Source organism: Aulonocara sp. 'chitande type north' Nkhata Bay, linkage group LG10 (assembly GCF_057382095.1).
Source record: "Aulonocara sp. 'chitande type north' Nkhata Bay isolate Kocher_YH1m ecotype deep benthic linkage group LG10, A_spYH_male_GT1.1, whole genome shotgun sequence".
NCBI classification, from domain to species: Eukaryota; Metazoa; Chordata; class Actinopteri; order Cichliformes; family Cichlidae; genus Aulonocara; species Aulonocara sp. 'chitande type north' Nkhata Bay.
This window is the reverse complement of record NC_141353.1, coordinates 17,485,586-17,500,208: the sequence shown is the minus strand read 5'-3', so window position 1 is coordinate 17,500,208 and position 14,623 is coordinate 17,485,586. Positions and strand designations below refer to the sequence as shown.

At 38.8% G+C, this 14,623-nt stretch overlaps 1 protein-coding gene across 2 annotated transcripts; it reads left to right on the top strand.

Moving 5' to 3' along the window:
* Positions 1-7,402: 7,402 nt before the first annotated feature.
* On the top strand, positions 7,403-14,195 carry inpp5kb (inositol polyphosphate-5-phosphatase Kb). 2 transcript variants are annotated; one of them, XM_086308758.1, is made up of 13 exons: positions 7,403-8,129; positions 8,498-8,602; positions 8,810-8,918; positions 9,293-9,409; positions 9,723-9,898; positions 9,988-10,099; positions 10,172-10,281; positions 10,657-10,683; positions 11,597-11,810; positions 11,893-12,030; positions 12,132-12,215; positions 12,303-12,407; positions 12,624-14,195. In XM_086308758.1, the coding sequence occupies exons 1-13, from the start codon at positions 7,909-7,911 to the stop codon at positions 12,690-12,692; spliced, it is 1,587 nt and encodes a 528-aa protein (XP_086164884.1). In that variant the 5' UTR covers positions 7,403-7,908; the 3' UTR covers positions 12,693-14,195. The 2 variants fall into 2 exon arrangements, with proteins under 2 accessions (XP_086164884.1, XP_086164885.1); XM_086308759.1 differs by lacking the exon at positions 10,657-10,683.
* Positions 14,196-14,623: the final 428 nt, after the last annotated feature.

The window sequence follows — 14,623 nt, the reverse complement described above, 5'->3', positions numbered from 1 at the left end:
TGATTGTAGGCATGGTGTTCTTGGGGTTAAAGGCCTCACCTTTTCTCCTCCAAACATATCGCTGGGCATTGTGGCCAAAAAGCTCGATTTTTGTTTCGTCTGACCACAGAACTTTCCTCCAGAAGGTCTTATCTTTGTCCATGTGATCAGCAGCAAACTTCAGTCGAACCTTAAGGTGCCGCTTTTGGAACTAGGGCTTCCTTCTTGCACGGCAGCCTCTCAGTCCATGGAGATGCAAAACACGTATGACTGTGGACAATAACACCTGTGTTCCAGCAGCTTCTAATTCTTGGCAGATCTGCTTTTTGGTGATTCTTGGTTGACTCTTCACCCTCCTGACCAATTTTCTCTCAGCAGCAGGTGATAGCTTGCGTTTTCTTCCTGATCTTGGCAGTGACGAAACAGTGCCATGCACTTTATACTTACAAACAATTGTTTGCACTGTTGCTCTTGGGACATGCAGCTGCTTTGAAATGGCCCCAAGTGACTTTCCTGACTTGTTCAAGTTAATAATTCGCTTTTTCAGATCCATGCTAAGCTCCTTTGACTTTCCCATTGTAGCGTTTGTGGGCGTTTGTATCCAATGAGCCCTATTTAACTGGCCTAAGAGAAGTCAGCAGCTGTAGTCACTCATAATCACTCACAAGAAGTTAAGAGGCCATGCTATGAAGCTCAGTTCACTGACAACTTTGTAAGTCACCAAAATTGCTAATTCATGTTGCTGTATGTATATTTTTGACCCAGCAAATGTGATCACTTTTTTCTGTTAACCCATAATAAAGTCATTAAAGAACCAAACTTCATGAATGTTTTTTGTGACAAAGAAGTATCTGTTCCAATCACTCTATCAGAGAAAAATCAGAGTTTTAGAAATAACGGGACACTCGGTAGAGCCATTATATTATATTCTTTACAAGTGTATGTAAACTTTTGACCACAACTGTATGTGTGTGTGTGTGGTTGTGGCAGGGCTTAGTGGTGTGTGTCTTTGTAACATTGCTAGGTCACCAAGTTTTTCAGCTGTATTTTTCATGCCTCTTTCAGCAGATCCTCCCCAGTTTCATTTGGCTGTTCGGGGTGCTCGAAATTGCCGTAATTGAAGATTGTGTCTGAATAAGTATAGAGTAATGCATATAAATAGAAATACAGAGAGAGCAAAAGCTGAGAGGGGTGCTGGTAAAATGTGTCACCCTGCAAAATAAAAAATATAGAGCAGACAACTGGAACAGTCATAAACAAGTGTAGGCCTGTGTCTTTTTTTATTCTTCTGTTGGTGACCTGTGCTGTCATTCTGCATCAGGTCTTGCCTTGTCATCCGTTGTGTCATCTTCAGTGGATAAATGGTGTTATCCAGCAATAGCAATAACTATCATGACACACTGGTCTCTCCTTGGTCATTGCAGTTTTAGTAAACTGGAGCGCCTCAACTCAAGAGGGCTCAAGTTGCTTACTCATCATTAAATTCCATGTTTATTGTCTTTGCATGGGTTGATTTCTCTTGTGGGATCTAAAGGTTGCTATTTAAATTTGTGTTTTGTTTTGGAGGGGATTTTTCTGGGTGTATGCATGAGTGTGAATGTGTCATGCAGGGTAGTGAGTGTCTTTGTAGAAAGTTGATCCTAGTTACAAACAAGGAACAAATTAAGCTACAGCGGGCACTATTTTGTTTTTCTTCTTGCTGGTGTTTGTTTGGCCTCCTTTGCCTTCCTTCCGTCCTGTCATCTACTTCACATCCTGCACATGTTTTAACAGTATGGAAAGCTTAAAGAGAAAGCAACAGGTAACGAGACAAGAAAATGATTATGGACATTTTGCACTAACAAGCTAATATTAGTTCATGTAAAATAATTTAGAAACTTTAAAATAATAGATAAATAAAGCCTATTTTTTGTAGTTTATGCACAATCATTACTAAAGTATAATAATGCATACTTACTGAATTTTGTAGTATAAATATCAATTTCACTATTGGGTTTTTCATTTGCAATTACTAAATAAACATGGTATCGATCAAGTACTGTCATCAGTCAAAATGACGTCTGTCCCAAGCATTGCAAGAATTATTTCTTCCATTGACTCTTTAATTAGGATAAGTTATTTGCAGAAATTCTTAAAAATGCAAAAGTTTTCTGGAAGACTTCCAGAAGTTACTCTCATGTTAAGCTACATTAATCTAAAGGACTATTACGCTGAATCTGGTTAGATTCAGGTTTTCAGTTTACAGGGAAACGTGGAGCTGAATTGGCTCAGCCCTAACCCTAATTAACAAGAAAGGTAAATGATTGACAGACATTTGAGCATTGTCTTTGAGCCTAATCTAATGTGCACACACATTACTGATGAATTATTAAAAGGGACTGTTCTGAGGATCATTATCAACCTTGTGAACTATAAATTTTAAAAGGATAATGTTTGATCTTTTTATGTTTGCATATGCCAGATTACTTGAATAAGGCCATCGTGGCAAACATTTTTCTGTTGCCTCCTCTTTGACTCCAAAACACTGGCCCTGGATATTCAATCCCTGCACCTCTGTGTCCATCAAGTGTCTCACTCAGTGTCTGTGATGGGGCTACCAACTGATTCATGGAGGTTTGTGGATGTACTGTATGTACTGACTTTGTAAATAGTAAATAAATTATTGTAGATGAACACATATATATATAGATCAGACTGTCCTGCCAAAGCCTACAGCACACCTCTTAACACTTGATCCTCTTAATTAATCGCTATCTACTCAGCATTACACACCCCACGCTGGCCACAGGATCAGAAAATGTTGAGTTCTAGTTGCTGAATTTAGTAGTGGTAAGACATTTTGAGGAATATTGTCAACTGTAGTCATAAAAAGGCATTCTTACATATTGTTATAGATGTTTAGGCTGCTCAAGTGAAGCAGCACTTCACATTTGGAGGAAAAAATAAGAAAAGAGCCTGTTTACTATTTCCTGTCTTTCATTATTCCCTCACAGGTACCACATCTCATTGGCAGGACAGTGTATAAATATATATTTTTGTTCTGAATGTTGTACCTCTGTTGTCAGTCTCTGAACTACACTGACTTCTCTCTGCAAAGGAACGGCAGCTTGGGTCACTTCATTGATCCACATAATTAGCTGATGGCGTCGGCCCTTCGTGACGCCGGGGCACGAGTTAGACTTTGCCCTCCTGTGGTTAGCAGTGGGGGAATCGAGGGGAAATTATTCTACATTTCGGAGCAGCTTCAACTGGGTGCTGGAGTGTTGGAGCTTAAAGCTACACATGAGAAAGGACAAAAATATGTGGTTGTTTGAGAACAGATACTGATGTTTTTAAAAGTCTGAACCTACAAACTTGTGAGAGAACGTGGTTTAACAGAGACAATCTCATAGTTATCTGTTGTTAGATTCCTCGATTTATAATCAGAGTATGAAACCAAATGATTCCATAATAATCCCAAACTGTTTTTAAATCGTTAAATCTCTCTTTCTCTCTCTTACTTTCTCTCTCTCTCTCACTCCTGTTAACTCGTCTCCTGTTTTTCTTTCTTTTATTGTGAATTTGTGCCTTTTTGTCATTTTATCTTCTAATAACACTACTGTACATTGGAGACATAAAGAACTAAATAAAAAGAAACAAAGCAACTGTACATAAGTTTGATGTGAATGCTTTTTTTAAAATTATTTTAATGGATGTCATCGGTGTGAGATTATTTAAACATGGAAGACAATGTATGTTTCCTAAATGCAAGGGAAAAGTGACAGACAGACAGACAGTCAAAAAACGGTTCAAATATAAGCTAAAAAATGAACATTGACTTGCCTTGGCAAAATAAATCAAAACAGTTGTTGAAATCATCAAATGTTAATTAAAGCTACAAAGTATGACTTTTGAATATTATTCTTTGGTGCCCCTGGTGGACCTATAAAACACACAGACAGCAGACACCACACACATACAGACACAAACACTGTAGGCAGGGTAGAATTAATCAGGCTTTTTGTGGCAAAGATTACTTTAAATCCTGATTATGAGGCAGAGGATGGGCTGGGGCTGAGAGCTGCTACATATTTTGTTAGATGGTGATGAAACTACACAGTGTATGGATGTTTGAGAGGGAATATTTGACTTTACTAATGAACCACTGAGGATATTTTAGCTTATCAGTAAAAAGAAAACTGAGCTTACTAGTTGAAATATGAATGAAAAATTTATTTTGGTTCTTGAATCTAAAGATCAGAAAGTATTAATCAAGTTTTATGTTGTGATTTTGTTTGTTTTAATCTTTGTGTCTGTTCTGTTGATAACCTTTCTTCTTTCTTCCTATAGATGGCTTATTTATATCATGCACAACCATCCTGCAAGACCACAAAAATAACAGAATGAATCCCCGTAATTAAAGCATTACGCAGTCAATAAAATCCTTATAAAGTAGCATTTTAATGTGTAATGCAGAGCACCTTTCACATTCCATACTGTTAAGAAAATGAAGGATTGTTTCATACAAAGCAGGCTTTAGTGAAGCAAATGCCATGTCAATAAACAGACATGTCTATTCATAAACACTTTCTCACTGGGTTGTTAACCAACCTGGGATAATAGCTTGATCCGATGTTACGCTTAAGTCCAGCGTGGGCTGTGTGTGGGAATTTGCACCCAGGAGGGGAGCAGCTGAGAACAAAGTGAGGAAACCAAAAACAGTATCAAACAGTCAAACCAGCCTCACCACAGGAAAACAGATTCCCTTTGGACATCTCTGTCATCTGTGCACACAGCGTCTACTGCTTTTCCGGATACCACAAGACAGACACACAGACAAAGGTAATGGTTTAGTTAGACAGAGGGATGCTTTTGTTCTCATAAGGCAAAACGATCTCAGTAACTTGTTTGCGTGGGGTTTTTTGTTTTTTGGGTTTTTGTTACAGCACACTAGCAGTTGGCAAGTATGAATACGGCACAACAATCTGTTTCTCTTGCAATCACTGGTCAATTTAAAATACCAAAGTTAGGACTTCGTTACTTTTTCAAGGAGGGGCTTATAATAAGGGTAAAGAAAACAGAAGTTAGTAACATTGTTATAAAGAACAAAAAACTTGTCAGTGAAAAACAACTAACTTAATTGATGCATAATTAAAATTAAATAATATCGATAACAAAAGTTGACACTAGAATAGAAGACTAAATTAAATAATTTCTGCCTTTTAAATTGTATTTTTTTCTTCTTTGATAAAAATTTGCATATTGTCATAGCCTCGATTATTATATTGTGACAAGTTGTTATTGTAGTTAATATCTACACTGATATACGATGAAATTGACCTCACTAGCTAATTTGGCTAATGTTCTAAACAGTTAGCTAGGTAAGAAATTACATATTTTGCTGTGGATCTAAATTAAGAGCACAACAACAATAAAAGAGATAAAATGTAAAGACACTGGACTTACATATGTTATGTGGGTAGTCATATTGCCAGTTTAACAGCAGACTAATATCTATATCTATATGAACTACCATCAACTACTTTGCTAAAAGAGTGTTAGCCATAACAAATATGTTAGCGTGCAGCTTGTTGTGCACATTGTTGCCCCCAGGTGGCCAAATGAAATTCAGTTGAATTTAATTTTAATGTGTCCAATCACAGCCATCAGCAAGGGTTGGTGGTGAGGAAGAAACCCAGAAAAACAAATAATCTAAGCTATCATAACAAAGCCACAGTTATTAGACAATTTTGACACAAACAGGACAAGGTGTTGCTGTTACAGTCTAGTCACAAGTCCAGGACATTGTTGTTGTTTTCTTTACTTACTTTAAAACTAGTTCAAAGGCCAGAGCAGCCAACGGCAACAAATATGCATTGCACCCACTATTTATAATTAGCTTTAAAAAGTCAAATAATTTCTACAGCATTTTTGATAAAGTTTTATTTAAAATATGTCCAAAAATGACTCTCAAGTCTTCCTGTGTTTACATGTGATCTTCAGGGCACTGTCACTTTAACACGGCCGAGGCTAACCATGATTAGACGTGATTAAAAAGCAATTTGAGAAATGACTCCGGGGCATCCCTGTCAGGTTTGGCTTTGTCTGTTTAGTTATTTTTGCCCGGCTCTGGTCTATGCTCCCAGCAAACTGAATGTAGTAAGGATAAAGCGTATGGCATTTCTGTTTGCTTACATTTTTCCCAAGCCTGTGTGTATGTGTGCCTACAGGGGAGAAAATGAACACCGGCAGGGGTGGAACAGACAAGTGCAGGTAAGACCAGCACAATTCTGTCTTTGTCTCCTAATGTAAATGAAAGGATACAAAGTAGGTAGGAACAAAGTCAGAGATGGAAATAAATGTGAGGGAAAGCACAGATCACATGTAGAGATAGTAAAACAAAAGAAAGTAACCCTCCCAGCTTGCATTTCATAATCAGTTTCATAATCTTTATAAGTAACTTGTGGCTGCTGGATCTGAGTATTAATAGATCTGCGAGAAAACTTAAATAGTATTCTATTCATCATTTCTGACCAGTGGGCCCCTTGATTATCTACTTAACACCTCTGCTTGCTAAAGAATTTGCCCTAAGTCTTTGCATGTGACACTGTTACATGAACTGAAAGGGAGGATTGGGACACCAAGGATTATAAATACTTTTCTTTATTCCTGTCCCCATTTCTTCGTATTTTCCACAGGCATCCAAATATTTTATTATTTTTGCTTTACAGCCATTAATAAACCATTCAGCTACATACACTTATTCAGTAACACACAACAATCAGCATGTTATTTTTTAGAATTTAATAGCAAATTGAGTTTCACTTTTAGCTTCAGAAAAGTAAAAACTTGTTTGTCTAGTTCAGGATCATTTTAAGTCCTGTGTAAGGAAATATCCAGTGGTTTCTAATCGAGTCGTTTTGCAAAGAAAAGTGTTTTAGTGGCTAATTAGATGTTAAAATTTTAGGAATTAAATAATTATCTCACTTTTTAAATCTTTAATCCATTTAAGTATTAGGCAAAAAGCGCCGCAGCTGCAGATTGCTTAATGATTGCTTAATTTGCTCCACATCTATTAGGTGTGCTGTAACACTTGATAATCAGAATGATTTGCGTTTTTGTCATAAAACTGTGTGTCAGTCTAAAGCTGCTTGTAACTCCTCTCCGACCTCTATCCAGTTTACAAAGATAAACTTTTGTCTATATAATAAGAGCCCAGATTTACGCCAGAAGAAGCCAAAGCTGATATTTTCTCTCGTCACCAGTGCATGGGTGTAATTGTGGGTCACATGCATTGTTCTATGTGCTCCGCTGATGAAGAATAGCGGTGATAAACCTCTTAGAAAAGCTGAAGGTTTGCCCAGGTCTTGCAGCAATACTGATGGAGGATCAGCCTCCTCTTACACTTTCTTTGGCTGCACACACTCACAGCAAAACACACGCACAAGTTCACATGCCTGTCTCCTGCCTGCGATTATACTCCAAATCTGACTCACTCTTGCCTGCTTTCCCGAGTCAACCCTACTGCTTTGTCAGTCGCTGCTCCATCGGAGCCAGATCACACAAGACTCTGCCAGAGAAAGGACTCCACCAGCAACCTTCACCCTCGGCGTTTCAGTTGTTCAACTTGGCTATTTTGGAGGACTTTAAAGAAGAACTGACTGAAGCACATGCAGAGAGAGATTTGACTAACTAGGAATCAGTTCATATTACTCTCAGTCGAGTGGACAAAGGGACCGGTGGCCTCTCGCATCAGATGGCTACAACTATCCCAACCACAGAAGTCTGAGGAGAAGTCAAGCCAAAGGTCTGTCTTCCGTAGGATTTTCCCTCTTTCTTTATGTTTATTTTAAGTAGTTACTTTCAATACTGCTGTGCACTGAAGAACCTCCTGAACTTTACTACGTCACATACACTGGGAAGACCCTTTTTTAAGGCATAACTTCAAAGATGGAACTTTTAACAGACAGTCCACGTGTGCGCTCGGACAGCACGAGCAGCTCGGCATCTCAGGGCTCAAAGTCGAAGACGGTTCTTCGCCAGCGTTTGTCCCAGCTGCTGACCTGCATCGAGGACATGAGCTCTGACGACGAAGCCAGTGAAGAGGTGTCACGCACGCTGGAAGAAGCATTTCAGCTCTGTGGACGCTTCATTCCCACAGATGCATTCAGGTTGACTTTAACACTTTGGGCTTTTAAAAAGCTTGTAAAAGAAAAATCACTTCAAACTTTGATTTATCATGAAGAAACAGGCATACCATAGCAACTAATATAGTTCATATCAAAAAGTGCAGAAATGATCAATAGGCTCTTAAAGTGGTATTTGTGAAAATAATATCTGTGGTTCTTAGTGGGTTCCACTTAACTTGTAAGATTACAAAAGTGTGTATTTTGGAAAAGTAAATGTTATCAAGGTTTTTTTTTTTTTTTGTATTTTTATGGTATAAGTGTTGCTCTTTTTGAGGACACAAACTGTTGAGCATGCACAGTGTATAGCTTTGTAGCGTTGTAAATAATATTTGGGAGTTTTTTCTCACAAGGATCCACATTGTGACCTGGAATGTGGCCACAGCAGAGCCTTCTGAAGATGCCACCTCTTTGCTCCAACTAGATGCCCAGCCGCCTCCAGATCTCTATGTGATTGGGTAAGAAATAACATTTTTGACAGTTGAGTTTCAAATGTTGCTAATAATCTATTTATATATATATATATATATATATATATATATATATATATATATATATATATATATATATATATATATATATATATATTCATAATGAATCACAGGAGTGGAATCAAAGACATTAGGCTGTCATTACTTGTCTCTTTTTATTTTTCTGTGTGTTAGCCTTCAGGAGGTAAACGCCACCCCAGTGAGGTTCATCACAGATCTGATATCAGAAGACTCCTGGAGCCATGTCTTCACGAACTCACTGGCACCCAGAGGCTTTGTCAAGGTCGGAGAAGACAAAAGAAGGAAAAGGAGAAATATTTGTCTTCATGTGTCTCTTTAGTCTCCTGTATTTTTCTTTCATCCATAAAAGAGACATAAAATATATTATTGCATACATTTTTATGCTGTTGCAGTTAAACTGTTTGAGATTCAAAGAGGAAAAGAAAAAGAAAAGAAACGCTGCATAATCTACAACATTTAATAATTTTATGATTCTTTTTCTTAACTCTTATCGTATCTCCCTATGTTTTTATTTCTTTTAATTATCCTAATTGTACAGCACCTTGGTCAACAGTTGTTGTTTTAAATGTGCTATATAAATAATTTGGACTTTGACTTTGACTTTAATACAATCTTACTGTCTCCATCTGTGTCTAGGTCACGTCAGTGAGGATGCAGGGTTTGCTGTTGCTGCTGTTTGCCAAACAGATTCATCTTCCCTACATCAGAAACATCCAGACCACGTACACTCGGACCGGCGTGTTTGGCTACTGGGTAGGAAATTAGAATGGGAGCTCTGGTTATCCCTGAACCTTGTAGACAACCACACTGTGTGCACACCAGGAATCCCATTGGCATCAGATGCTGTAGGGTTTAAACGCACCATGAAAGGTCCATTGTGTTTGTTTAGTGAAATGTGCAGCAGCTTTGACAGAAAGAAATCACAAACAAAGAACACTGAAAGCAGTCAGAACACTGGGATAGAAAACTTGTGTCTAATCCATAATCCAAGTTAAAAGAGATACTTTTTTTTATAATTAGTCTTCTTCACAGACTGTATTTGTTCTCCTGTGTGTGTCTGTGTTAGGGTAACAAAGGAGGAGTGTCTGTGCGCTTTTCCTTCTATGGACACATGATTTGCTTCCTCAACTGCCACCTAGCTGCTCACATGAACAACGCTTTGCAGCGCGTTGACGAGTTTGAGTACATACTGGAGACGCAAGACTTTGACATCTATGACACCCCACAAATCCGGGACCACAAGTCAGGATTCCTTCACAGAGGCACACAAATACTATGCATATACGCAACATGGGCTGCAAGTAAAATGTGGCTCTGCGGCTTTTTCACAGGGTGGTGTTCTGGTTTGGTGATCTGAACTTCCGCATCGCAGATCACGGTTTGCACTTTCTCCGCTCATCCATCAACAGCGGCCGGCTAAATTTGCTGTGGGGCAAAGACCAGGTATTGTACTAGTGTGAGGACACACACACACATAATAACACACGCTTGCTCATTATTTTCATTTTCCTGCAGCTCATCATGATGAAGAAGAAGGAAGCTTTCCTGCAGGAATTTGAGGAGGGACCGTTAAATTTTAAACCCACCTACAAGTTTGACCGTAACTCCGACACCTATGACACCAGGTAACATGCTAAAAAATCTGTATTATACACACATGATCGGCAAATTTTGTAAGCCTTATTTGTGTCTTAAGATAAGATAAGATAAGATAACCTTTATTAGTCCCACACGTGGGAAATTTGTTTTGTCACAGCAGGAAGTGGACAGTGCAAAAGTTATGAGGCAAAAATTAGAATACAATAAGAATAAATACAGTACACAACTGTACAGAATAGAATAAAATAAAATACTATATACAGTAGAATAAAATAAAATAAATATACAATAAGATAAAAATAGAATACAAATACAAATACTATATACAACTGAGTAAAAATACAACGATGACAGAAAGGATTATTGCACATTGTCTTCGTTTCCATTTTAATTTTGCACAGCACTCCAAAGACATGGTTGGGTTTAAAGTAAGAATTATTTTGTGTTTTGCATCCCCCACATTCCTTTATCAGCTTTTGCCACCACATCTTTAGTTGTAGCAAAACGCTAAATGGAAGCTCAAAGCAGCCATGGCATCTATAAACCTGATTTATAGATGAACAAGGTAGCAGCTCTTTCTCCGACTCATATCCATTCTTGACACAAACAAGGCCCCTGCAGCTCTGTGGCACCACCCTCTTCTTGCTCCTCACGTCTCTCACCTGGGTGCTCCTCTCTGAATGGTTGGGGACCTGGTTCTGGATGCTAGATCTGCCTAGGTGGGTGTCTCGGTCCTGTGTATAGGATAGGCACCTTGAGGGTTACTTAGATATAACCCACATTCACAAAGTGTATGGAGACACTGGCATAAGCAACAGGATTCAAATGGGTTTTGTAAGCATAATATGACTGATAAATGGCAGACATGTTCTGCATATTCATTAGACCAGAACTCCCTTCTGCACCCAGCACCCCACTGTTTGCACTCCTTCCTCTTTTTGTTCCGGTGTAATCCACATTTTGCTTTTCACAGCAAATTAGTGTGTGCATAAGCTGTAATACCCTGTTAATGGTACTATCTGCTACTTAGCATGTAACCTACATCATTTCTCATGCGCATGCTACACTATAGGTATAGCCTTGTACTGCATGTGTATGTGTTTGGTTTGCATTCTTTAACAGCACTTGTTTTTTCATAAGAATTAGTATGTAGATTTGTATGGATAGACAAATGTAAATGTGTTAAAGGGTAAGCAATAGAGAAAAAAAAATTTTTTAGATAGAAGTTGTAAAATCAACAGCCATGTTCATTATGCTCGGCGTGGCGCACCCATAATTTCGATGTAGATATACAATGACAATAAAGAACTATTTTATTCTGTTCTTCTATTCTATTCTCAGTGGAAAGAAGAGGAAGCCGGCATGGACAGACCGGATCCTCTGGCGCATCAAACCCAAGCCCCTGCCATCAGAGGAAGATGATGAGAAGGCATCAACTTCCACAGATGAAGAACAGGATGAGTATCCAGTCCTGGTCACCCAGGATAAATACGCCAGTGACATGAGCTATGGAGTCAGTGACCACAAGCCTGTCATTGCAACCTTCAGCCTGGAGGTGAGAGCAGATGCACTGCATAGACCTCTGCTTTTTCAAATGTTCTTTAAAAATATTTTCTTTTCTCTTATCTTTCCCGCAGCTGAGAAAAGTCTTTGACACACCACTGGTGCGAGTGTCTCCTGTGGGCATATGGAGCGCAGGCCAGGATGCACTTTTGACCTACTCTGTCCTGGAGGACTTTATGTCTTCTACGTGGGACTGGATTGGCCTGTACAAGGTACTAGGACTCATGTAAAAACAACAAAAATCAATAAATAAATCATTTAAACCTTATATATTATAATTGTGTGGATTTAGACTGACTGTCTTACGCTTCAGGTGGGATTTAAGACTGCGTCTGACTATGAAACCTTTGTTTGGGTTCGAGAAAATGAACTGCCAGAGATAAATGAAGTCATACAGGTAAAGTAGAAGTGCAGCGTTTATGTCATATTAACAGATTCTTTATGAATGCATTATTCATTAACATGCACATATGTGTTGTTGCAGATTTCTGTGGATAAAGGTCAGATTCCTCTGTTAGGTGGACAGTACGTTTTGGGGTACTACAGCACAAACATGCAAAGCATCACTGGCCTCAGTGATAGCTTCCAGGTAACTGCTTCACTATCATATCTGTAGTTTTATAGTTAGATATTTTTTTTAAACTCTTAAACATACAATTTAATGCATCCACGAAAGACTATTTAAATGTAGAATTTTGTTAATACAGGTGTACCTACATAAGAGATTACTGAGTGCATGCTGTGTTTGGAGAAGGAAGCAAGCATGGCAGTGTGCTTTATTTTGCTCTCTCTTTGGTTCTTACAGATCCTGGAGTCTAAGCGTGCTGTCATGGAAGGCCTGGTTCCCGAGGATATCAATGGAGTCAACAAATAAGAACAGATTCTCTGCAGTGCCACGTCTTATTCCTCTCCGCTGCAAAGTCACACAGATCTAAATCAGGCTATAAAATTGCCCCAAGGTTAACTCCTTAATCTACTGGATGAGCAGACTCTGTCATTCATGTTGGCCCCCACAATTTGTCATCATGTTAACTCCAGTTTGTTATTTCCTACTTTGCCTTTAAGGTTCAGGCTCACTCTTGCTGAAACAAGATCTCTAATAAAAAAAAAAAACTTTAATGAGTAGCCTCAGTCTATCCACAGACCCTGTTAGAGCAGATATACGGAGAACACATGTCAAACTGCACAGCAGCTTGAAAACAGAAACTGCATTTGAGTTTTGTTTCAAAGTTTTTTGTTTTGGCAGCTCATAGTAGCCAGTGCAGATTAATACAAAAGGTGGAAAACATCATTGTGTAGAAGAGTGTGCTCTTTTGTTTTATATGTGCTGTCTCAGTGAAGAAACATGCACCCTGCAACTGAAATTTCTTGCAATGGGTTGTCTGCAGAAACTGTTGAATATGAGAATCTTAGAGAGGAACATGACTAGGGATGGGTATCGTTTAGGTTTTATCCGATACCGGTGCCAAACCGGTACTTTTGAAACGGTGCCGGTGCTTAAACGGTGCTCAAACCGGTGCTTAAAGAATGGAGAACACAAAATTGGTCCAAAAACCTCCCATGTTCAGCTGTTTTTTTGTAAAAAGATAACAATGTTAGTCTTTTCTGCAGCTATAGGGGATTTATGGTATCACTCTCGGCTGGAAGCAGTGCTTAAACAATGGAAAAAACACAAACTTTGTCTAAAAACCTCTCATGTTTAACTGTTTTCCACTTTTTCTTTGGTCATTTTAGCCTTTTTGTCCAGGGTGAAGGGAGTATCTGCCATCAAACAAGGAGACAGCCGCATGTAGCTATGATGATGTTTGCTAGTTCACCTTACATGCATTAATGTAATAACGTGGTTAACCTACTCAACGTAAATTACACACAAACAACATTAAGCTACTCACGCAGAGAAGAACGGCTGCTGCTGCTGCATCATCATCCATCATCATTTCTGCTACACTGGCAGGGCTAGGGGCCAGGACTCTATTCTTCGGGTTTTTGGGGGATGTTGCTAACTCCGGGTCCGATAACTGGCAACCCACCCGCAGTAGATGTGCACGGTGTGAGGTCTCTCAGCAAGCTATCAAATACAGTGCATTTCTCACCTTTTTAAAAAAAAACGCTATGCGTCGCCAGGTGTTTCATCGGATTTGAGGTGTTACCTTCTTTGACAGTATCACAGTATCAGCTTAAAGCACTTGTTGCAGGCTGTTGAGTTTGCATATAAAGCACCGAAATGTGCGCTGCTTTTCGGTCTGGTTACTACCGTTTATGTCAGAACCGGTACCCATCCCTAAACATGACACAGAATCAAATCAAATCAAATCAAATCACTTTTATTGTCACATCACATGTTCAGGCACACTGGCACAGCACATGCGAGTGAAATTCTTGTGTGCGAGCCCCACAAGCAACAGAGATGTGCAAACACAACACAAACGAGCAAAATACAAGAATGGCCAACCTGAAACGAATAAATATATGTACAATATATAATAGTGTATGCATTTCTGGATGTGTATACTAAATATTTTCCTACGTGTGTGTGTGTGTGTGTGTGTGTGTGTGTGTGTGTGTGTGTGTGTGTACACATTTTTACAAATTAAATAGTAAAAAAAAAAAATAATAATAATAATAATAAAATATATAAAATATACAGAGTTGAATATGTGCAAAACAAGTGGCATTTATATACAGTGTGGAGTGCATAATGTTGAAGTTCCAGTAGTGGAGGTGAGGTGTCTATGACGTGTTCAGCAGTCTGATGGCCTGGTGGAAGAAGCTGTCTCTCAGTCTGCTGGTACGGGACCGGATGCT

What these genes read in the sequence shown, in the direction of transcription:
- inpp5kb (XM_086308758.1), top strand. Translation starts at nt 7,909, where the DNA reads ATGGAACTTTTAACAGACAGTCCACGTGTGCGCTCGGACAGCACGAGC. An exon ending in CACCCAGAGGCTTTGTCAAG is followed by an intron (nt 8,919 to 9,292) that starts GTCGGAGAAGAC and finishes ATCTGTGTCTAG; the next exon opens with GTCACGTCAGTGAGGATGCA. An exon ending in CCACAAATCCGGGACCACAA is followed by an intron (nt 9,899 to 9,987) that starts GTCAGGATTCCT and finishes GCTTTTTCACAG; the next exon opens with GGTGGTGTTCTGGTTTGGTG.